We start from the raw sequence: 26,054 nt of genomic DNA, 5'->3' as shown, positions 1-26,054 counted from the left end.
TGAAGTCAAGCGGGCCTCAGGAAGCATTATTATGAATAAAGCTAGTGGAAGTGATGGAATTCCAGCTGAGCTCTTTCAAATCCTGAAAGATGATGCTGTTAATGTGCTGCACTCAATATGCCAGCAAATTTGGAAAACTCAGCAGTGGTCCTAAGACTGGAAAAGGTCAGTTTTCATTCGAATCCCAAAGAAGGGCAATGCCGAAGAACGTTCACTTCCACACAATTGCTCTCATTTCACATGCTAGCAAGGTAATGCTCAAAATCCTCCAAGCTAGTCTTCAACAGTACATGAACCGAGAACTTACAGATGCCCAAGCTGGATTTGGAAAAGGCAGAGGAACCAGAGATCAAACTGCCAACATCCACCAGATCATAGAGAAAGCAAGGGAATTTCAGAAAAATATCTACTTCTGCTTCACTGAGTATGCAAAAGCCTTTGACTGTGTGGATCAAAACAAACTGTGGAAAATTCTTAAAGAGCTGGGAATACCAGACCACCTGACCTGCCTCCTGAGAAACCTGTATGTAGGTCAAGAAGCAACAGTTAGAACTGGACATGGAAAAACTGACTGGTTCAAAACTGGAAAAGGAATATGGCAAGGCTGTATATTGTCACCCTGCTTATTTAACTTCTATGCAGAGTACATAATGCAAAACGGCAGAAACCACTCTAATGGCAGAAAGTGAAGAGGAACTTAGGAGCCTCTTGATAAGGGTGGAAGTGGAAAGTGAAAAAGCTGGCTTAACACTCAACATTCAAAAAAAACTAAGGTCATGGCATCCGGTCCCATCACTTCATGGTAAATAGGTGGGGAAAAAGTGGAAGCAGTGACAGACCATTTTGTTGGGTTCCAAAATCACTGCTGATGGTAACTGCAGCCATGAAATAAAAAGACACTGCTCTTTGGAAGGAAGGCTGTGACAAACATAGACAGCATATTTAAAAGTAGAGACATCACTTTGCCAACAAAGATCTACATAGTCAAAGCTATGGTTTTTCAAAGCAGTCATGTATGGATGTGAGAGATGGACCATAAAGAAAGCTGAGCACTAAAGAATTGATGCTTTTGAATTGCGGTGCTGGAGAAGACCCTGGAGAGTCCCTTGAACTGCTAGGAGATCAAACCAGTCAATCTTTAAGGAAATAAACCCTGAATATTTTTTGGAAGGACTGTTGCTGAAGCTGAAGCTCCAATACTTAGCCACCTGATTCGAAAAACTGACTCATTGGAAAAGATCCTGATGCTGGGAAAGATTGAAGGCAAAAGGAGAAATGGACATGAATCTGAGCAAACTCTGGGAGACAGTGCAGGGCAGAGGAGCCTGATGGCATGACGTCCATGACTTAGTGACTGAACAACAACATTAATTAGGGAATCATTTCCTAACATCAAGTATTGGGCACAGACAGAGAAAGGTATAATTCTGAATCCTCCAGGAGACGAGAATACTCGAGAAAGCTTCCCAAAAGTGAAAACTAAATTACACCCTGAAGACAGGTCAGGATTGTCTTGAGCAAAAAGGAAGGGAGACATTTCAGGCAGAGGAAATCAACATTTGCAGTGAGCACCCAGGGGCTGCTTGAAGAGAGGAAACACACAATCCTAGGAAGAGAAAAGAAAAGCAAAAAAAAGGGAAGCACTATGCACCGTCACTTCTCTTAACTATAATCCTCGGAGATGTACATCAGCACGTGCCTGGAACCGTGGGGGGAGGGGCAGGCAGGAGAGTAGATCAGGGTTTGCCAACATCGTCAGGAAATACATTAGAAATGCACATCTTCCGGCTCCCCTCTAACCCTAAGCATCACTCTTGGGTGGGGTCCAGCACTGTGGGCTTCACAAGTCCTGCAAAGGGTCCTCATTGGCTCAAGTATGAGAAGCACTCCCCAACTTAATGAGAAATCTAGACTGAAGCATGCTTACAATAAATCCTTTAAAAGATTTTAAACAGGAAACATTCTACATATGTAAGAGGGAGACGAGTTTTGTCTAGCACCCAGGGAAAAAGATAAGTTCTTCAAATAGCAGGAAGTGTCCATTGTAACAAAAATCTCCTTTCCAGACTGGATTCAACTACTTACTTTGCCCTGTTTTTTTCAGGCCTCTCAAGGTTGGAGTACTTTCTGTGACATTTTAAGACGTGTATGGGGACTTCCCTGGTGGTCCAGGGGTTAAGGCTCTGTGCTCCCTATACTCAGAGCAAAGGTTGGGGAAATCAGATCCCACATGCTGAGCAGGGCCTGGCCTGAGACATAAAGCAGATAAATAAAGACTGAAGTGTTTTGTTTTTTTTTTTTTTAATCTGTATGAATAAGAAGCTGGGGGATTCACTCCGCATTTGATTGACAACCAAAAATATCAAGCTTTTCATGTTTCAGTAGTGGATGTGCTATGAATCGAGCACAGGCTGCATCGTGGCTCAGAATGCCACTGCTCCACAGAACCACCACGAAGAAGAACTGACTGAACTGCTGTGCGCTGACCGAGACAGTTACTGACAAGACTGGAGGCTTGGTCTGTGCTTTAACACACACACACACACACTAATGCACCTCAAGTTCCACAGCTCGAGTGCCCTGCATTACAGCTTCTGGGTTCCCAGGTAGCCACTGTTCCTTTTGCTTCTGGCACAGAAGTGAAAAATTATTCTTACTTTTAAAAGAGAACAGTAAAAATGATAGGCCCATTTGAGTAACATGTAATTTAAATCCACAATACAGTCTTCAGCATTTAAATACATACATGTGACAATCTTTGGGGGGAAAAAACTCCTCTGGAGAACGTGTACCCATATTTTGAGTTCCACTTGGATTTTCAGCTAGATTTTGCAAAGTCTTTAGGTCACCCCCAAATTTCAGGATAACATACCAGATTTGTCCTTGCCTCTTTTAATACTTAATAAGTTCATAATGATTTCATGTGAATCCAGCAGTAACTATAAAAAGCCAAGTACTGTGAGGAACAGTTTTCAATTCCATTTAAAGTCCCAAGAATGCTCAGCTAGGGTCAAATGACATCATTATCTATGACTTATTTTAAGCAACTTTGATTTTTTTTTTTCCCCACTTTAAAGGCAGGACACCCAGATACTCTCAGGTTGAATTACACATGTATTTTTGGATGTCATTTGATTGACTAATCAAGTAATGTCATGTAATTATTAGTGGAGATGTTTTCTTTTCCCTTTTCTGAGCATTTGTTTAAAATCTGATGTTGCACACCACCACCAATGTGCATTTACTCCACAACTTCAGGCAGTAGAGAAAGACACACCCTCAAGTAGTCAAACCAAGCCCACGCACGGTATTTTGTTTGTATTGGAATTATTTACCCTAATACACATGAGCATCTGCATATGCCTGGCACTCAACCAAACTGAGAAGACAAAATCAGATATTTCATCCATCAGTTGTCAATTATACATGATCACACAGAGTAAACAGAGTAAGACATTAGCATGAAGCTCATAAAAACTCCTATCATTAAGATATCATCCTATAGAAAACTTAAAAGTCTACTGATCACAAGGCAAGCATTTTCGTCTTTCTAAAAGTCTGTGGTAACTAATGAGAAAACCTCCCGAGCAGGACAATAACAAACTTCCTTTGTGCAACCCCAAACTTCCACAAATTGAACTTAAAACAGATTTGAAATAGCATCCACCCACCCCTTCCATACTGGGAACACACAGACCCTATTCCCTCTGGTTTATGGACCCTCTCCTCTGTGGCATCCCCACAGATTAAGAGCACAAAGGTCCTGAGGTCTAAGGCTATAGGACTGACCTGGCACATAAAACTTCAAAATAAAAATCACCGCCCCTCTTCCCTCAGCACCCAACAGAAGAGCACAGCTACTTACGCAGTGGGTGCCCAGTCCCCAAAGCTGCCCCCATCTGTAAGCAGGTGGTTCCGGTCTGGTCCAGGGGGCCCAAGGGCAGTGGCAGTTGTGGGAGACGGAGAGGAAAGCGAGTCCAGGCTGCTGGGAGGGGTGTCCTCCTTAGGAAGACTGGGACGGTCACCTAGGGAGGAGAAAAAGGCATTAACTTTCAAACAAATGCTCAGAGGAGAGAAAAACAACTCCACTAATAACTACATGGCCTCACTTGATGAGTCGATCCAATTATATCCAAAATTACATTTACAATGCAGTCTGAGAGTATTTTGGTGCCCTGTCTTCAGGGATTTTCTTGTTTGTTTGTTTGTTTGTTTTATCAAAGACGCTTAAAATAAATCATAGATAACACAAAATGAGGAGTGTTTTCCCCACAAGAAAAAAAGCAATAATCAAAATCAGATCAAGACGGAAGATGAAAGCCTTAATGGAAGCCACGATGACTTCCTGGTCTCTAAGGACCACAGTCATAAATCAGCGATAACCTCAAGAGGAATGCAGAGCAGCACATCAGCCCTGCCGGGTCCAGCCTCTTTCTTTCCAGCCACATGATGACTCTTCAAGCTACTGCCAATCGCCACCTACCACATAAATTCAACAACTTGCAAGGGACCTTGTTTTCTGAGCTGAAATCTTAGATTACAATTTAGCAGCCCAACTGATTAAACTGTGGACAAGGAGAAACTTCATTTGCTGGTGAACATGAAGATGTTCTACAAGAACTAGGCCCAGGAAGTGACTGCAGGGGATGACTTTTTTTTTTAAGATTTATTTATTTATTTGGCTGCACTGAGTCTTTGTTGCTACAGGCTTTCTCGAGCTGCAGAAAGCAGAGGGCCTCTTCATTCACGGGCTCCTCGCTGAGGCGGCTTCTCTGGCTGTGAAGCGCTGGCTCCAGGCGCTTCAGCAGCGGCAGCACATGGGCTCAGGAGTACAGGCTCAAGAGTCGTGATGCTCAGGCCTAGTGGCTCTGCAGAACATGGGATCCTCCGGACCAGGGATCAAACCCGTATCTTTTGCATTGGCAGGCAGATTCTTAACCACTCGACCACCAGACCACGGAAGTCCCCGGAGATGAACTTACACTCAAACAGAAGAAGCGTTTCTTAAATGGGTTCCATGATTCATTCACTCAGAGAGGACCATTTGGTGAAATACATCTAGTATCATTTGTACACATGATGAGCTTGGGCGGAAAATGCAGAAGATGGGCAGGAGCTCAGAAGAGCTTCTGTCTCTCCCAACTGGTCTGCTCACTTCCTTGGTACTGTCAGCCCACACCACGGCTTGGCCCGTTTGGCCAAAGTTACGGACCCCATTAAATCGTAACCACTCAAGGGTGTCTTCCAGAGGCAGCAACTTTCTATTAAGATGGCAATGACTCGGCCTTGATTTTTATAAATAATGGGTCACGAGAGTTGCTCAACAAACTGCCATGGCAGCAGATAACACACAATGTGGACGGTCACACCCTAGCCACAAACAGCTTCCAGCTGATTAAAGCTTCCTTCTTCCTCAGGCCTAAGTCCCAGAAATAGAGGATGTATGAACGCCAGGAACCCACTCTCAGAAGAGCATCTTAGACAGACTTCAGCTCTACTCATCACAGAGCACAAGCGAAATCCCTAGCCTCTGATTAGGCTCACTCCCAAAATACTAATCTTGAAAACTGACTGTGTGAAAAATTTTTACTTAACTCTGACCCAGCTTACAACTAAGGCTAAAAGGATCGGAGGAGCAAAGATCTGGAAAAGCAGAATTCAGGCAAGAAGGAATTAGAGATGGTGGTGGCTGGAAGAAGGGATCCCTTAAGGAAGCACTGAGGGAGATGCATGGTCCTGTGCAGAAGACTCTGGTGAGGGAGGGTTTTCTGAGCTTTTGTCTTTTTTAAATGCATGGTTGGAGAAGGAGATATAATGAGCAAGAGGTGAACATCACATGATCCCTGTGGGCAGGTCTTCTCCCTGAGCAAAGTCTCTCTATAAAAGCCTTGTTCTCTCTCCCCATTCACAGACACACGGTCCAGAATACTGCATGGACATAGAGAATACACATATGGATACTGAGGGGGAAGGGGGAGTGGGATGAATTGGGAGATCTAGGTACATGATTGATACTGTGTATAAAATAGATAATTAAAGAGGACTACTGCATAGCCCAGGGAACCCTACTCAACACTCCGTGATGACCTAGACGGGAAGGAAATCCAAAAAAAGAGGGGAGGGGATATATGCACAGCTTCCGGCTCTGCTGTACAGCAGAAACTAACACAATGTAAAGCAACCATACTCCAATAAAATTAAAAAAAATAAACAAAAAATAGAATACCATATGCTTCCTCTTCCAGTGAGCTTCCTTTTCCTACAGCCCTTCACCACAAACACATTTAGCTAATTGGGATAATTCAGCCCTGAAGAGAAGGGCTCATTTTCAGGCCAATGAACCGAAACCCACTGCTAGATTTCTGTGATTTCCTTTGGGTTTATTTTCGTTCTGGGATACAGTCCACTCTGCAGCAAAGGCTGCCTCCCTCTGTGCCCGGAGAGCTCCATCCGTCCAGTTCTCTGCAAATGAGACCTGGAGCTCCAGCTTTTCCCGGGCCCTTCCGGGTATCGCTCAGTCATTCTGGGCAACCACTCCCTTTAAAACTAGGACGGCCTCTTGTGTAACCACAGCACACCGTCTAAAGCAAACTCTGAAATGTTTTCTGGCACGACAGCTGCCAATTCGGGGTTTGGCTAGAAGGTGCAAATGCGGACCAGTTCTGCAGTAGGACAGGGTAACCTCCACAGTGGGTCGCACGCCAGCAGCTTCCTGGCGGCAGGAGGCTGGACGCTGGCCCTCTGCTCGCTGGGCCACGGGCCCTGTCTCCAGGGCAGGGCCTGACCCAGCAAAAGCAGCAAGCGGGCCTATTACTCCCTGCCTCATTCCTACAAGGAGAAAGCTGACATTGAGAAGTAGCTTGAGGAAGTGGAGCCCAAGGTCCCAAATTCCTTTCCAAAGGTACATGCCTGAAACACTCGCACAACCACAGACACTAACTCATGGCCAGCCCCTCCGATTCTGTCCCCAGGCAGACTGACACAGCACACACTGTCACTCAACATATTAAATCACATGCCGGTAAGAGAATTTCTCCCTTCCTTCCTGCCAAAGGGTGGCAATCTGAACCCTCAAGTGAAAAAAAAAATATTGATACAAGGGCACAGGTGTACACAAACTGATCAAAGAGGTCCCTCAAAATTCCCTTCTCTCCCACTGTTTAGGAAAGTGCTTTTCTACTTAAGAATCATGGAATTCGAGGAAACATTAATATCAGGCATGGAAAGTTAAATATTCTAAAAGTTTAGTTTACCAACACCAAATGACTTCTTTGTAACTATTAACAGGAGGAAAATAATAAAGCTTTAAAAAATTCTACATTCGACAATATCGGGAATAAAGACGATAAATTAAGACGTTAAATCCTGTGAAGCTCACAGGCATAAAGACGATAAATAAAGACGTCAAATCCTGTGAAGCTCACTTGTACTTGAGAATCAAAGTCAGACACCCGCATCGCTTTTCACCTTGCATTTCTTCAGTGTCACACAACCTCTTTGTTTAGGTGCTACCCGTCAACAGGCATCTCCAGACAGACACACGTCACCTACGAGTAACAAGGCTGAGCTGGGTACGTGAGCAAGAATGGTGCTGAAGGGCTTTCGTGAGCAACAGACTCCAAGAGGAGAAAGGCTCTAGAAGAGAACCACCAGCATCTCGGAGAGAGAATGACGTCCTCACAATTAACCCCGGATTAATTCCCGCCTTCTCCATAAGCTCTTGCCCACCACATTTTCTGCCTGTTCTCTCCTCTCTCACAACAGCAAGCCGCAGTCAAGTCCACACTGAGCTGTCAACGCTTCCACGACCTGATTTTAGCTCCCCACCACTGCTACACATCCTCTGAGGGTGGAGTCCGCCTCTCATCTTGGTAACCCTTAGAACACAGGGCACTGCTAGGCAGATCAGGAAATACCGACTGTGGACTCACTGCCAGGGAAGAGATCGTGATATTGCAAAGCCAGTACCTCCAGGAATTAACAAGGAAAAAACCCTACAGACCTCAAGGGAGTCCTGTTATGAAATCTGCACACAGTTTCTGAGGATTGTCCTCTCCCCTTTGAAGCCACAGTCATCCTCTTTCTTCAATTTGCTGAGGTTCTGCTTACATACAGTAAGTCCCGGACATACGACCCGTCAAGTTGCGAATTTTCAAAGAGGCAAATATGAGCTCCATCCACGTCAGGCATGAGAGAGAGCACAGCTTGCCCCCTGGCTCTGATTGCTGACAGTCCACCAGCTCTACCATCTCCCACCTCCTCTCCCTCCTCCAGTCAGTAACTCTTGATGCCAGCCCCTGTATGCCAGCGGTTGCACTGTACTACTGGACTTTTCAAGGTACTCTACTGTAAGATTAAAAATGTTCTATTTTTGTGTTCACTTTTTAATGTGTTATTTGTGTGAAAGATATGATAAACCTATTGCATCACTGTACTATATAGGCAATTGTGGTGGTTGAGAACCTAGGCTGACTTTGTTGGACTCACAAATGTGTTCTCGGAACACAACTCATTCATATGTAGAGGACGTACTGTACAAGGCACACAACCCTCAAGTTCTTGCCTTAGATAACTGGGTGAATGGAGAGTTATCGATTGAAATAGGGAATGAAAAGCAAGGAGCAAGTGAGCTGGGTGTGGGACATAAACCAGCTGTGGACATGTTAGGTTTGAGGGATGAGCACCAGATCCAGGGGATCTGGTTAAACAGCTCCAGGGCCCTGCAGACAGGTCTGGGACAGTTTCATTGATGTGAGAGGCATGTGGGTAGAGTGAAGTCATGGCAATGGATGGAGAGAGCAATGGAGAAGATGTAAAAATGGAAGCAAACCCTGGAGGAACTTTAGTGTAAGGAGCAGGCTTCTCCTTACTGGTGGTGGTGGTGGTTATTGCTGTCATTCTGGTAGAGAGAGAAGTGTTATAAATATTTAGGACTCCCCCCTAGACAGGGACTCACATTAAAAAATGGACCAAAATAAATATTCACAAGGACATGCCTTTCACATCAGCTACTGGGATGGCCAAAAAGTTCATTTGAGTTTTTCCGTTATGGCTTCTGGAAAAACTCGAACAAACTTTTTGACCAAGCCAATAGATTCATTACTTATTCTGATTCCTTTATGACCCTGAGCATGTGCAGAAGTGCTTTGTTCTCATGAGCGACTAAAACAATCTTCAATAACTGGCGGAGAACTGAGGAGGAAGAGGGAAGAAGAACTCTATAATTCTACCATAGTTAACACAGAGGATGTTTATCTCCTATATTCTAAAATACTAATCAACTTTTACTCTAGTCAACTGAACTTTCTTGGTCTGATGATGACAAGGTGAAACTCTCCACTCACCTTCTGCTAATTTCACTTAAACAGAACTGCTGTTGCATTGTTGGAGGGAATGAGGCTCAGAGTTCTCCTTCCTATTTCATTGATTTCTTCTTTGTCCACCTCTCAAATACACTTCCTAATTATTAAAAAGTCAGAAATGGTTCCCTTTGAATCCCTCTCCAACTGTTTTCTACTTAGCCTAGAATGTCTGGGCATGAGCTGAAACTGTAGAAGGTTTCTGTTATTCCTCAGGGACAGGCTATCTGCACTAGTAAGGCTGGTCCATGTCCCCACCTCTCAAAAATCCTGGCTGATGAATTAGCAGAAGAAAGAAAGAAAAGGAAAATGGACAGAAAAGAGGAAAGAAAGAAAGAAAAAAAAAAAAAAAAGAGCTAATGCATTAGTTGAACTTAACTCTTGACAAACCCCCCAGTTACACGTTTGGTTAATTGGAAGACAACAGTAGATTCCCTCTGTAGTTCCCCTGGCACACAAACACCCCTTCCATCAGATCAGAATAAACTTAGATGCTCCTAAATATCGAGCAGCTAGTCGTCACAAGAACCAAACAAAGATTTATTGAGAACAAAGTAACTATACTTACAACAACACAGTTAACACTTTTACAACACAGATCAGAATAAACTTAGATGCTCCTAAATATCAAGCAGCTAGTCACTAGAATCAAAGAAAGATTTATTGAGAACAAAGTAACTGTACTTATAGCAACACTAACTGTCCTTATAGCAACAGTAACACTGTAACAATAAAGATCAGTCAGGAAATTTTCAGTCAAGAAGACAATGAAATTTTAAAAGGACACCCACATTTTTTCCCACATATACCCAGAACAACAAAAATGAAATGATCTCTTTTTTATTTTTTAAAAATAAACTTGTAGTTGAAAAACTTGCTTCACATTTCTGTGAAATAGAAATAAAAAGAAAATAGTTTCAGAAGTCAGTGGGAGCTCAAGCCAGAAGTCTACTGGCTCCAGGACTCATCAATACCAGCAGAACCAGTCGACATTTCAATCCTGCAGTGTCCTCAGACCCATATACCTATAATACACCAGGCATGATTCAGGGGTAGAACCAGGCTCCCTGTTGTGAAATTAGGGGTTGGGAGACACCACACTAAATGAAGGTCAAAAATCTATGATTAAGTGCCCTGCTTGCCTATGAAATGGGTTTAGTAAGCTTGTGTGCTCCCCTCCCCAGAATGAGAGTTATGTACGGGAATAATTGCTGGTTCTGAACCAAAACACCTGGTTCAACCCGGTGAACCCGATAAAGGCAAAGCCAGAAATGGAATAGAAAGAAAGAAAGAAAGAAGAGAAGGACCAAAACAGGGGACACATACAGACTGAAAGTGAAGGGCTGGAAAAAGATTTTCCATGCAAATAGGGACCAAAAGAAAGCAGGAGTAGCAATACTCATATCAGATAAAATAGACATTAAAACAAAGGCTGTGAAAACAGACAAAGAAGGTCACTACATAATGATCAAAGGATCAATCCAAGAAGAAGATATAACAATTATAAATATATATGCACCCAACATGGGAGCACCGCAGTATGTAAGACAAATGCTAACAAGTATGAAAGGAGAAATTAACAATAACACAATAATAGTGGGAGACTTTAATACCTCACTCACACCTATGGCTAGATCAACTAAACAGAAAATTAACAAGGAAACACAAACTTTAAATGATACAATAGACCAGTTAGACCTAATTGATATTTATAGGACATTTCATCCCAAAACAAGGAATTTCACCTTTTTCTCAAGCGCACATGGAACCTTCTCCAGGATAGATCACATCCTGGGCCATAAATCTAGCCTTGGTAAATTCAAAAAAACAGAAATCATTCCAAGCATCTTTTCTGATCACAATGCAGTAAGATTAGATCTCAATTACAGGAGAAAAACTATTAAAAATTCCAACATACGGAGGCTGAACAACACACTGCTGAATAACCAACAAATCACTGAAGATATCAAAAAAGAAATCAAAATTTGCATAGAAACGAATGAAAATGAAAACACAACAACCCAAAACCTGTGGGACACGGTAAAAGCAGTCCTAAGGGGAAAGTTCATAGCAATACAGGCACACCTCAAGAAACAAGAAAAAAGTCAAATAAATAACCTAACTCTACACCTAAAGCAACTAGAAAAGGAAGAAATGAAGAACCCCAGGGTTAGTAGAAGGAAAGAAATCTTAAAACTTAGAGCAGAAATAAATGCAAAAGAAACAAAAGAGATCATAGCAAAAATCAACAAAACCAAAAGCTGGTTTTTTGAAAGGATAAATAAAATTGACAAACCATTAGCCAGACTCATCAAGAAACAAAGGGAGAAAAATCAAATCAATAAAATTAGAAATGAAAATGGAGAGATCACAACAGACAACACAGAAATACAAAGGATCGTAAGAGACTACTATCAACAATTATATGCCAATAAAATGGACAACGTGGAAGAAATGGAAAAATTCTTAGAAAAGTACAACTTTCCAAAACTCGACCAGGAAGAAATAGAAAATCTTAACAGACCCATCACAAGCACGGAAATTGAAACTGTAATCAAAAATCTTCCAGCAAACAAAAGCCCAGGTCCAGACGGCTTCACAGCTGAATTCTACCAAAAATTTAGAGAAGAGCTAACACCTATCCTGCTCAAACTCTTCCAGAAAATTGCAGAGGATGGTAAACTTCCAAACTCATTCTATGAGGCCACCATCACCCTAATACCAAAACCTGACAAAGATCCCACAAAAAAAGAAAACTGCAGGCCAATATCACTGATGAACAAGGATGCAAAAATCCTTAACAAAATTCTAGCAATCAGAATCCAACAACACATTAAAAAGATCATACACCATGACCAAGTGGGCTTTATCCCAGGGATGCAAGGATTCTTCAATAACCGCAAATCAATCAATGTAACACAACACATTAACAAATTGAAAAATAAAAACCATATGATTATCTCAATAGATGCAGAGAAAGCCTTTGACAAAATTCAACATCCATTTATGATCAAAACTCTCCAGAAAGCAGGAATAGAAGGAATGTACCTCAACATAATAAAAGCTATATATGACAAACCCACAGCAAACATTATCCTCAATGGTGAAAAATTGAAAGCATTTCCTCTCAAGTCAGGAACAAGACAAGGGTGCCCACTTTCACCATTACTATTCAACACAGTGTTGGAAGTTTTGGCCACAGCAATCAGAGCAGAAAAAGAAATAAAAGGAATCCAAATTGGAAAAGAAGAAGTAAAGCTCTCACTGTTTGCAGATGACATGATCCTCTACATAGAAAACCCTAAAGACTCCACCAGAAAATTACCAGAACTAATCAATGACTATAGTAAAGTTGCAGGATATAAAATCAACACACAGAAATCCCTTGCATTCCTATACACTAATAATGAGAAAACAGAGAAATTAAGCAAACAATTCCATTCACCATTGCAACGGAAAGAATAAAACACTTAGGAATATATCTACCTAAAGAAACTAAAGACCTATATATAGAAAACTATAAAACACTGGTGAAAGAAATCAAAGAGGACACTAACAAATGGAGAAATATACCATGTTCATGGATTGGAAGAATCAATATAGTGAAAATGAGTATACTACCCAAAGCAATTTATAGATTCAATGCAATCCCTATCAAGCTACCAACAGTATTCTTCACAGAGCTAGAACAAATAATTTCACAATTTGTATGGAAATACAAAAAACCTCGAATAGCCAAAGCGATCTTGAGAAAGAAGAATGGAACTGGAGGAATCAACCTGCCTGACTTCAGGCTCTACTACAAAGCCACAGTCCTCAAGACAGTATGGTACTGGCACAAAGACAGAAATATAGATCAATGGAACAAAATAGAAAGCCCAGAGATAAATCCACGCACATATGGACACCTTATCTTTGACAAAGGAGGCAAGAATATACAATGGATTAAAGACAATCTCTTTAACAAGTGGTGCTGGGAAATCTGGTCAACCACTTGTAAAAGAATGAAACTAGAGCACTTTCTGACACCATACACAAAAATAAACTCAAAATGGATTAAAGATCTCAATGTAAGACCAGAAACTATAAAACTCCTAGAGGAGAACATAGGCAAAACACTCTCTGACATACATCACAGCAGGATCCTCTATGACCCACCTCCCAGAATATTGGAAATAAAAGCAAAAATAAACAAATGGGACCTAATTAACCTTAAAAGCTTCTGCACATCAAAGGAAACTATTAGCAAGGTGAAAAGACAGCCTTCAGAATGGGAGAAGATAATAGCAAATGAAGCAACTGACAAACAACTAATCTCGAGAATATACAAGCAACTCCTACAGCTCAACTCCAGAAAAATAAATGACCCAATCAAAAAATGGGCCAAAGAACTAAATAGACATTTCTCCAAAGAAGACATACAGATGGCTAACAAACACGTGAAAAGATGCTCAACATCACTCATTATCAGAGAAATGCAAATCAAAACCACTATGAGGTACCATTTCACACCAGTCAGAATGGCTGTGATCCAAAAGTCTACAAGTAATAAATGCTGGAGAGGGTGTGGAGAAAAGGGAACCCTCTTACACTGTTGGTGGGAATGCAAACTAGTACAGCCACTATGGAGAACAGTGTGGAGATTCCTTAAAAAACTGGAAATAGACCTGCCTTATGATCCAGCAATCCCACTGCTGGGCATACACACTGAGGAAACCAGAAGGGAAAGAGACACGTGTACCCCAATGTTCATTGCAGCACTGTTTATAATAGCCAGGACATGGAAGCAACCTAGATGTCCATCAGCAGATGAATGGATAAGAAAGCTATGGTACATATACACAATGGGGAAAGAATACATTTGAATCAGTTCTAATGAGGTGGATGAAACTGGAGCCTATTATACAGAGTGAAGTAAGCCAGAAAGAAAAACACCAATACAGTATACTAACGCATATATATGGAATTTAGAAAGATGATAACAATAACCCTGTGTACGAGACAGCAAAAGAGACACGATGTATAGAACAGTCTTATGGACTCGGTGGGAGAGGGAGAGAGTGGGAAGATTTGGGAGAATGGCATTGAAACATGTAAAATATCATGTATGAAACGAGCTGCCAGTCCAGGTTCGATGCACGACACTGGATGCTTGGGGCTGGTGCACTGGGACGACCCAGAGGGATGGAATGGGGAGGGAGGAGGGAGGAGGGTTCAGGATGGGGAACACATGTATACCTGTGGCGGATTCATTTTGATATTTGGCAAAACTAATACAATTATGTAAAATTTAAAAATAAAATAAATTAAAAAAAAAAAGAAGAGAAGGAGACTCCAAACCATCCTAAGCACAGGCACACACACAACCCTCCTGAACAAGGGACTTGTACCTACGATGTCTAAGAACACAAGGAAAACTAGGATAGCAAACTCAACAAAAATTCAGCATTTAGAGATCTGTAACATAAAACAGAAGTGAAATTGCCAACATCCAGACCCCAGAAAAAGAACTACACTGAGAAGACATATTTAAAGAGATAATGACCAATTCCTCAAAATGAAAGAATCTGAAAGACCTCGAAAGACTTCAATCTATTTAATAAAGGACTCAGAGTACCAAATAGGGAAATAAAGAAAATGGTGCTCATAAGATATGTTATTGAGGAATCTGAGAATATCAAATATGGAGAAGAAAATAAAAAGCATCCTGACAGGGAAGATATTTTTTAAAAAGACCCAGAATGACATCAGAGTTCTCAACAGTAAAACTGAATTCACAGCAATATGTTTTAAGTACTGAAGGAGAATTTTGAGCATACAACTGTATACTCAAACTGCCATTCAAATGTGAGGGCATAATAAACATATTAGACATACAAACACCCAAACTTTGGCACATAAAAAACTATAGCGATAACAGTCTTAAAAGACAATTTTCAAATATTTAAATAAACGAAGCACTATGAGATTTTCAATGTCTACTGTTGTCTTCTGAAAACTTTAAGATAAAAGAAAAAAGGAAAAAATAACCAAATTGATCCAGAACCTAGAATCATATCAACATGATGGGGGTGGGCAGCCCAGAAAGGAAATGTAGAGTTCATTACTTATTTATCTTATTAGAGATGGAGAAATAAACATGGTTGAGTTTAAGAAAAGTGAAAGTTGCTCAGTCACGTCCAACTCTTTGAGACCATGGACTGTAGTCTGCCAGGCTCCTCTATCCGTGGAATTCTCCAGGCAAGAATACGGGAGTGCATAGCCATTTCCTTCTGAAGGGGATCTCCCAACCCAGGGATTGAATCTGGGTCTCCTGCATTGTGGGCAGATTCTTTACCACCTCAGCCATCAAGTTTAAGAAGCCAATAGATAAATGAGATCACAAATCTCAAAGCTACCTTAAAAACAAAGACAGAATTTACATTAGTGGAAAGAGCAGAAGAACACTTGCTTAGTAGAGAGAAAAGAGGAAAGGAAAAAAATTAAAAAGCAAAAGGTATCAAAAATAATTAAGTAAAAACTGTAAAATCACAGAAATCCTAACATAATGGTAACTGCAGTATATTATATATAAATGGATTAAACTCACAAATTAAAATGCAGTGATTCTCCAATGTATTTTTTTAAATCCAATAATGTGTTGACTACAAGACACTTAAAGCAAAAAGACAAAGGTTGAAAATAAAAAAATAAAGCTATCCTGGGCAAATATAAATCAAAATAAAGTTAATGACCTTAGTAAACACATGAAACACAAAGAGGGTCATTTTACATTGATAAAGGGATAAGATTATGGAACAAGAAGATAAATACCTAATAATATGCCTCAAGCAACATATAGAACTGTACAGAAAAGATAAAAAATCAACTACTGCAATTGGAGATTTTAACATACTCTTCTCAGGCAGTGCTATCAGACAGGACAAAAAGAGAGAGAAATTAAGGTATCTGTAATCAATAATGCCAAGCATTCTGTTTTATACACACATACTTTGAAAGAAACAGAGGATAAATATTTTATAAGAACAAACTGTTTTTGAAGGAAATATTTTGAAGGATGAAATTATACATACTCTCTTCTCATGCCAAAATTGTAAAATATTTAGAACTTAATAAAAGGATAGATTTTTATGATTTCAATATGCTGTTAAACTAAATATGGTTAAAAAGAGAATCATAATCGAAATTTAAAAAGATTTAGAACTCAATGATAAAGATATTTCATATCAAAATTTGTGAAACACAGCACAATAACACCAAGAAGAAGAATTTTAGAGCTCTAAAATATTTATTAGGAAAAAAAGAAGATTCAGAACATTTTCTATGCCATATTTAAATTGGCAATTTTCCTAAATAGTGATAGTGAAAGGGTCATCATGATTGAATATTGAAGTTAAATTCAATCACAGTAAACCCTAAAAACTAGAATTTATTAAAATATATTTGATGTATTTTATATTTTAGTGTACTCACTCAAGAAGGATTACCTGTATACTATAATTAATATACACAGGCTATTCCTTAAAGTAAAAAACTAATATTCTTAACTGCTATTTTTATTACTGATTGGTATGTACGACTTCCTTAGGGGGGAAAAAAAAAATCTCTAAAATCACAATGGAAATTGACTAGAAAATATAATCAGACATATAAAAATTCACTACCTAAGTATAGAGAAATAAACCTCAAGGCTAAAATAACCTGTTTTACTTTTGAGTGTACACGTGTGAGTGCTGCATGCTCAGTCAATTCTGACTCTCTGCGACCCCACAGACTGTATTCCCGGCAGGCTCCTCTGTCGAGTGGCTTCTACCAAAACCAGGTGTACTCCTTCCCCAGCAGGGGCTGGAAAGCTGATGTGGTAACAGACACCTCAAATCCCTCTCCCCTTGTGCGTGCATTCATTCTGTCATTCTGCATTCTCTATCTGTTAAACAGGGCTTCCCAATAATAACCAATAATGTCTTGCTTAGCGCGTCAACATCTTCTTTGTCCATTTGGTATGTGTGTTCTCATGATGCTGCTCCCAAGGAAGACTCAGGTGTCAAACATTTAGGCTTTATGTCTGAAGCTGAAGAGCACGCAGCATCTGCGACTTCAGAGCAGACTGAGAAAGGCTATCCCCAAGGAAAGACATGTCTGGGTACAAGTCAAAGGAGCAGACAAACAGTTGTAATGAAGCTAAATGCAAAGAGGCTGAAACTGGGAGGGGATGATGAAATGCTGCAGGAGGAGAGTTTTGTTTGTTTTGCTAACTTATATAAGCCTGTTCAAAACACAACCTTTGAACTAAGCAGAAAATAGTCATGCTGCCCTAGTTTCCATCATGTGGTAGATATTATGACATCAATAAAATGTCCTTCGAGCCACAGTGGTCGTTCCTCCTAAGGTCACCCGGGACATGCAGTGTACTGAAAAGGAGAGGGGTGCCTGGTATCAGGAACTGTATTCCCAAACTCATTTCACAGATACTCTGACTAAATAATTCTTACTCTGCTAAAATGAAGTCTGAGTTGCCGTATTTCATCATGTCAAAAACTAGTTTCTAAAACTGCACTGACTAGTGTAAAGCAGAACAAACCAAACCCTCCCCTTTACCCAATATGCGGTGGACTTGACCTTGTAAACAAAACCTGCTGCTGCGAAGTCGCTTCAGTCGTGTCCGACTCTGTGCTACCCCATAGACGGCAGCCCACCAGGCTCCCCCGTCCCTGGGATTCTCCAGGCAAGAACACTGGAGTGGGCTGCCATTTCCTTCTCCAATGCATGAAAGTGAAGTCGCTCAGTGGTGTCCAACTCTTAGTGACCCCATGGACTGCAGCCTACCAGGCTCCTCCGTCCATGGGATTTTCCAGGCAAGAGTACTGAAGTGGGTTGCCATTGCCTTCTCCAGTAAACAAAAGCTAATGCTGAACAAATATGGAAGTGACCTCCATACATAAAGCTAAACCTGTCTAGGAGCCAGTGTGAAGCTTCAGCTATATGAGACTGGTGGCACAGTGGATGGGAGTCCGCCTGCCAATGCAGGGGCTACAGGTTTGAGCCCTGGTCTGGGAGGTTTCCACGTGCTGCAGAACAGCCAATCCTGAGCACCACAAACACAACTACAGAGCCCACGAGCCACAACTATTGAACCCATGTGCCTCTACATGAAGCCCATGCACCTAGAGCCTGCGCTCTGCAACAAGAGGAGCCACCGCAAGGACAAGCCTAGGCACTGCAACAAGGAGCAGCCCCTGCTCGCCGCAACCACAGAAAGCCCATGCAGAGCGGTGAAGACCCAGCACTGTCCAAGAAAAAAAAACGACCCCATCAACCTTCATAAGGCCAATATAGCAGATGGGATGTGGGATGTGGACTGACAATGCGCTTTTAAGGCCGACAGACATCAAAGGATTCAGCCACAATTCGTCCTCTAATGACTTCGTGCACAGGGAGAGCAGCATGCACCGAGCAGTGCTAGTCCCTGACATGCAGCTGTGAATGTGTGTTAGTTGCTCAGTCGTGTCCAACTCTTTGGGACCTCATGGACTGTAGCCTGCCAGGCTCCTCTGTCCATGGAGTTCTCCAGGCAAGAATACTGGAGTGGGCTGCCATTTCCTTCTCCAGCAGATCTTCCTGATCCAGGGATCGAACCTGGGTCTCCCACATTGCAGGCAGAATCTTTACCATCTGAGCCACCACAGAAGCCCTGAAATGTGGTTAATAAAAGTCAAAGTATACTACTTAACTCATGAGGAATGAGACCTCATAGAATTATGTTGGATCAGAATACTCACCTACTTAGGATAGCACTCTACTTTTAACAAGGACACTCAAGAACACTTGAGTCATTCACGGCCTTACTCTACCCACCTAAGTCTTGAAAGTACAGCATAATGTCTTCTTGCTTTCAAATTACTGGGTGAGACTGCTGTAAACAATGGAACATTCAAGGGTTCCAACTCTGAGTAAAGGAGCATGACTTTCACAACAGAAGCTGGAGCACAACTCCTGCTTCAAAGGGAGGATTACAGTTTTGTCCAGCATTTTGATTTTGCATCTGGTCCTTAGCGCTAGCATCACCATAACAACTAACATGCAGATACGAGGGTGACCAGATAGTCAAATTTACTGTGAGACTGAGGGAAATGGGAAAAGGCTACACACACTCCAATAACATAGAACAGCCTGTCTTACCTAACTGGGCTATCTAGGCCTGGTTTTATCAAGTGGTCCACTCTGGTGGTGAGAAAAAGTGAACAGGCTTGTTTCTTCATAACCTACTTGAACACTCACCCAGAGCCTCATGGAGTTCCATGAGCTTCTAGAACTGAAAGCCGCAGCATACACACGGAATGACCAGTGTACAGCAGAGGAGTCTGTGAGTAGCATGGCTGAGAAGTGACAGGATCAGGTCCCACCCCATTAACACCTAAGAGCCAAAGAAAACCCAGCACTGCCTTCACAGCTGTGCATATGCTGGTCCTTATCAACTAAAATGGCCAAGGAATTAAGAGAACTGGCCTTATGAGAGCTGTCGATAGCGGCATTAAACAGGTAAGATCAACAGAGAGGAAAAGACGTCCAAAGCAAGACAAAAATTAAAGCTGATCTAGTTTCCAGGCCAGGTATTCTTATCCTTCTCAAAACACAGGCCAAAAGAGTTACATCTTAAACATCAGCTTTAATTAACTGAAAAAGTGTACACACACATGCACACAACTCCATGTGTACCTGCCCATACGTGCAATTTCTGTCTTAAACTAATTAGAATACTAAAGATAGGTTAGGAAACTCAAAGTTTGAATTTAAAATTAAACTTTTATAATCGCTAATATGATGGGGAACGTTTCTTTAAAAAGAGCAAATCCCACCCTCCCATGCAAAGGGAATTCTCCTTTGCTATCCATAGATCAGTAGGTAGTAAATGACTACTATGAGAAAACAAGTCTGGATTCTCTGATTAGAAAATCTATCCTAAGTCTTCCATCAGGGAAAGAGAGGGGAGGGGACTATAAGAAATTAACTCAGCCAACTGTCCATTATGGAAAGAACACTAATTTACTTCTCAGCAGTGAAAGGTGCACTGAGAGACCAGTTCTAGTTGTCAAGTGGAAAGAAAGGTTCCTAAAGTCCCAGTGACCCCAATTCTTGGCTCTGCTGCAAGTCAATGCAATGCCATGCTGAGTGGGGGGCAAGATGTCTCAGTTCCTCTCATTTCATTTGGCCTCATGGAACAAAACAAACCACAATGGGAACCATGATGAAGTTAATAACATGCAAATTAATGACACTCAGGGTCTAGCTAAGAAAAATTCACTTCGGCAATATACTTTCTTTATCTGAAATAGTGTCTAAAAAAGCGAAATGTGACTCTAATGGAATAGCCTCCCACCCTCAGTCCCCAAAGTCAAAAAAACAAAAGTACACACAGAGACGCATCCTCCCCACCGACACACAAAGCAAATCAGAATAAAAGTAAACTCCTGTCACATTAAGGCACAAAAAGATGTAATGAAATTTCCATACAATTATAAAGCAGATTTTATTTTCTACGGCCTGAAGATGTTAAAAATGGAACATAATGCTTGCCTGAAAAGCTACTGAATGGCTAAGATATGCCAAAAGTGTAAGCTGGGAAAAGCTGATGAGAGAATCAGCTGTGTTCTAATCACATGACATAAAACACAGACCCAATTATAATGTTAGAGCAGCAGCTAATAGGCATTAGGTTACCACTCCAGGAACCACCTCTGCTACTTACAAAGGTCAATGGAAGTCTGCAGCAATTCAATTACAAAGTGAGTAAGACCAGTTCAGTTGCAATGTCAACAGAAGTCAAAGCAAATTGCTTTACTCTGTAAAGCAGAGAACGTTTTTATATCATAATCACAGTCCTCAGGCATTATTTACAGATTGAGATTTCTGCCTATATAAACAAACAAAAAATATGACTGCCATCTACTATTGTCCTTAGGAACCAAAAAGTAATCAGATACTGAATCAAGCTGTCTTCCATAAACTTCTGAGGAAGCCTGACATTTTGACAGCTCAGGAAATTTAGAGCACTGTGCTCAGAACACCTTCCAGTCCAGCTGAGAAAGGAGGGTTGTTGGATTCCTAGCTATTTACCTGTTCTCCTCCCTTCCATTCTTCTCCCCTGAACAACATAAATTATCTTTTGCCAGATGAAGACCTTAAGTAGCAACCTATAAGTCTCCTTACTAAGCTGGACAAAAATAACCAAAAACAAATGACTAAGTTATATTTTCTTGGAAACTTACATAGAAAGTACAAATAGTTCCTCTATTTGTCCTCAGGAAAATGTAAGCTAAAATTCTTGCTGCTGCTGCTGCTGCCGCTAAGTCACTTCAGTTGTGTCTGACTCTGTGTGACCCCATAGACGGCAGCCCACCAGGCTCCCCCATCCCTGGGATTCTCCAGGCAAGAACACTGGAGTGGGTTGCCATTTCCTTCTCCAATGCATGAAAGTGAAAAGTGAAAGGGAAGCTGCTCAGTCGTGTCTGACTCTTAGCGACCCCATGGACTGCAGCCTACCAGGCTCCTCCGTCCTTGGGATTTTCCAGGCAAGAGTGAGTATGTCCTAAATGTTGGGTGCTTACAGCCATTAACTCATTTGTTCTTGGCAAAAGCCATGTGAAAGTTTACTAACCCAAACTCAGGAGGCCTGGAGGGGAATTTGCCTAGGTCATAAAAGACAAGAAGAAGAGGACAGGGACTGAAATCCAGGTTAGGTTACATCCAAACTTAACCACAAATAATACTGCCATTCAATAAAACTCATTGCTGTCTTAAGTATTTCCACAAATACGCTGCGCTCAGTCACTGTGTCCAGCTCTTCTGTGACGCCATGGACTGTAGCCTGCCAGGCTCCTCTATGCATAGGATTTCCCAGGCAAGAACACTGGAGTGGGTTGCCATTTCCTTCTGCAGGGATTTCCAGTAATACTGATCCCCAAAATGCCAGGGCAAGGAGACCGTGAGAGCAGCCCAGGGGGGTGAGGCAAGATGCATTAAACCCAACATGAAAACACCAAGCAGGGAGGGCTCCCCATTCTCAGTGTGCGGCCACGGAAGTTTCTCCAGGTCAGCTCAGGCTGGTGGGACTCCATATGTTTCTCCTTGGGCTTTGCTTCGTGTTTTCTACTTCAAAATCTTCAACTTACACCAAGACACCAAATAGTAAGCACAGCTTACATCAGTTAGGCTGAAACTATTATAACTTAACTACACATACCTGTATGCATGTTGTATGTGTATGCGCATTTATGTATGTATGTAATGACAAGGAAAAAAAGGTATGTTTAAAGATAAAAATCAGACTCTCACTTTCTAAGGATAACTACTGTCATAGCTGACTAATACTCTTCCAGATTTATTTCTATGCTTATACACTTATTCACTTAGTTTTCCTTTTAGAAGGGAGGTGATTCTGAAATTCTGTTTTAGAACTTACTTTAGCCACTCAAAAACACACTATGTGTATTATTTCTGTGGACACATGTGTGTGTGTGTGTGTGTGTGTGTGTGTGTGTGTGTGTCTCATCCTTGGAAGGTGAGAAGCCGGTGTGTGGTTAGTACGGGACCTACATTGCTTGTGTCTGGCTGTAGAACACAAGGCTTCTAGGAGCACACCACACAAGAGAACACAAGGAATGATACGCAGCAATATAAAAGGAGAGAGCTCTCTTTATATGGGCATGAAAAGCAACACCAGATATACTGTAGTTCTTTTTTTAAATAAAGGACAAAACTATATGCTTATATATATATATATATATATATGAAAGATTCTAGAAGAAAAAAATAAACTACAGGTTGAACCATGTCAAACGGCTGCTATTCAATCATTTTTGACACGGACAAACAGCAGAGCAGTTTCACATGGAACGACCCTACTCATAACAGTGGCTAGCGATCCAATCTGGAATTTCAACTTTGAAAGGACTTAGAGGTTAAAGCGTCTGCCTGCAATGCGGGAGACCTGGGTTCAATCCTTGGGTCGGGAAGATCCTCTGGAGAAGGAAATGGCAATCCACTCCAGTACTCTTGCCTGGAGAATCCCATGGACGGAGGAGCCTGGTGGGCTACAGTCCACAGGGTCGCAAAGAGTCGGACACGACTGAGCGACTTCACTTTCACGAAACTATAGGCTGAAATGACATGAAATTAATGTTGCTTTACTATTTTGAAGCACTAAATGAAAAAACAAATTGAAATTGCTGATACTAGATAACTTCAGAACTGAGAAATGGCACTAGGCATGGCTCAACCTGTTAATGGCAGTGGTTACAGATCTGGTTTGCAGGTGCACCTGGGGGGCTGGGACTGAAGCAATGGAATTGAATGCAGACTTTTCACTTTATTACAACTAACATAAGTCCAGACACTTGTTCACTGAGGTAAATGGGTACAAACATCATGATAAAACACATATAATACTGAAATAAAATTACTATTTTCCCTCCTCCTTGCCCATAAAAATGAGCATCCCTCTTTTCCTTGGGGGTCCATTTTTGTAGCAGTGTATTGTATCCTGGATTTAAAACCATCCTCACTTCAGTTCAGTTCAGTCCCTCAGTCGTGTCCGACTCTTTGCCACCCCACGAACTACAGCACGCCAGGCCTCCCTGTCCATCACCAATTCCCAGAGTTCACCCAAACCCATGTCCATCGAGTCGGTGATGCCATCCAACCATCTCATCCTCTGTCATCCCCTTCTCCTCCTGCCCTCAATCTTTCCCAGCATCAGGGTCTTTTCAAATGAGTCAACTCTTCGCCATCAGGTGGCCAAAGTAATGGAATTTCAGCTTCACAATATCAGTCCTCCCAATGAACACCCTGGAATGATCTCCTTTAGGATGGGCTGGTTGGATCTCCTTGCAGTCCAAGGGACTCTCAAGAGTCTTCTCCAACACCACAGTTCAAAAGCATCAATTCTTCGGCACTCAGCCTTCTTCACAGTCCAACTCTCACATCCAAACATGACTACGGGAAAAACCATAGCCTTGACTAGATGAACTTTTGTTGGCAAAGTAATGTCTCTGCTTTTGAATATGCTGTCTAGGTTGGTCATAACTTTCCTTCCAAGGAGTAAGCGTCTTTTAATTTCATGGCCGCAATCACCAGCTGCAGTGATTTTGGAGCCCAGAAAAAGAAAGTCTAAACACTGTTTCCCCATCTATTTGCCATGAAGTGATGGGACCGGATGCCATGATCTTCGTTTTCTGAATGTTGAGCTTTAAGCCAACTTTTTCACTCTCCTCTTTCACTTGCATCAAGAGGCTCTTTAGTTCTTCTTCACTTTCTGCCATAAGGGTGGTGTCATCTGCATATCTGAGGTTATTGATATTTCTCCCACCAATCTTGATTCCAGCTTGTGCTTCCTCCAGCCCAGCGTTTCTCATGATGTACTCTGCATATAAGTTAAATAAGCAGGGTGACAATATACAGCCATGACATACTCCTTTTCCTATTTGGAACCAGTCTGTTGTTCCATGTCCAGTTCTAACTGTTGCTTCCTGACCTGTAGACAGGTTTCTCAAGAGGCAGGTCAAGTGGTCTGGTATTCCCATCTCTTTCAGAATTTTCCACAGTTTATTGTGATCTGCAGAGTCAAAGGCTTTGGCATAGTCAATAAAGCAGAAATAGATGTTTTTCTGGCCCTTTCTTCTCCATCTCTTTCAATCATCACTCTGATTTCTTTATAACTTTGTTTCTAATGAAAAAACTAAGAATTATTCTTAAAATTAAAAAAGTAAACCAACATAGTGCTTGAAAGGCACATGATAGCTCAGAAAAGATTGGTCGTGGAAAACTCCAGAGAAGAGAAGACCCCGTGTTGAGGCACTTGGGTTTGTATTTGAGCAGAGTGGTAAGGAGCCCAGACTGTGGGATCTGACTGGTCAATCTTGGGTTTGTCCCTCACCAGCTGGGAGACCTAAGTAAGCTACTGAACCTTCTCTGAGTCTCAGTTTCCTCAATTATAAAATACCAATAGTAGTACCACCTAAAGGATTGTTATAAGGACTACGTAAGTTTAACAAATATTGCTAACAACAGTAGCTGGCATGTAATATGCTATCTGTACCTCTGCAGTAGTGTTACCCTCTCAATTGTATATTCTATTCTCACAGTAAGCATTAAAAATGTTAAGAGTCCACCTTTGAAATGATTAAGGTAATAACCAGAGAATTACAGAGTCACTATTTCTATTTTGACCCAAAGAGAAAAATAAAACCATGACCATCATCACATTTCAAGCTCAAAAACTCATGCTGCTGAGTTCAGAGAACAAATATTAGTACCCGCAAAATATTAGACGTATAATTCACTGTAAAAATCTTCACTGAAGATTTTTTTTTCCCCTATCCAACAGTGACACTGGACTTCCAAATACTGGCTCAGAAGACACACAGGAATGCCATGTGAAGTAGAATGAGCATTTAGGAGGAGCCAGGCTGCTAAGTTGCAACCCCGGGTTCATAAAAAGATACAAGAAGACAACTGGTTATAGGAGTAGTCTCCACAGTTGAGTCAACCCCAAGTCATTTTTTTTCTTCAATAGCTGGGAAGGATTTAGTAAGTACAAATTAACTGGCCACAGGTTTGTTTGGTTATAGTAATTGTATATGGCACTCTTTACTCCGGGTAAAATTTTTCTTTTGCTCCTCTGCACACCTTGGGGATCTT

At 41.4% G+C, this 26,054-nt stretch overlaps 1 protein-coding gene across 8 annotated transcripts in view; it reads right to left on the bottom strand.

Moving 5' to 3' along the window:
• The window catches only part of ARHGAP10 (Rho GTPase activating protein 10), a 385,067-nt gene that overhangs the window by 26,769 nt on the left and 332,244 nt on the right, over positions 1-26,054 (bottom strand). For all 8 annotated transcript variants that reach the window (XM_045163178.1, XM_044930651.2, XM_044930650.2 and 5 more), the window contains one exon: positions 3,866-4,025. In XM_045163178.1, the coding sequence (XP_045019113.1) occupies positions 3,866-4,025 (160 nt within the window). The remainder of the gene's footprint in view (positions 1-3,865; positions 4,026-26,054) is intronic.

This window comes from Bubalus bubalis, chromosome 17 (genome assembly GCF_019923935.1).
Source record: "Bubalus bubalis isolate 160015118507 breed Murrah chromosome 17, NDDB_SH_1, whole genome shotgun sequence".
Classification (NCBI taxonomy): Eukaryota; Metazoa; Chordata; class Mammalia; order Artiodactyla; family Bovidae; genus Bubalus; species Bubalus bubalis.
This window is presented reverse-complemented; position numbering and strand designations above follow the sequence as displayed.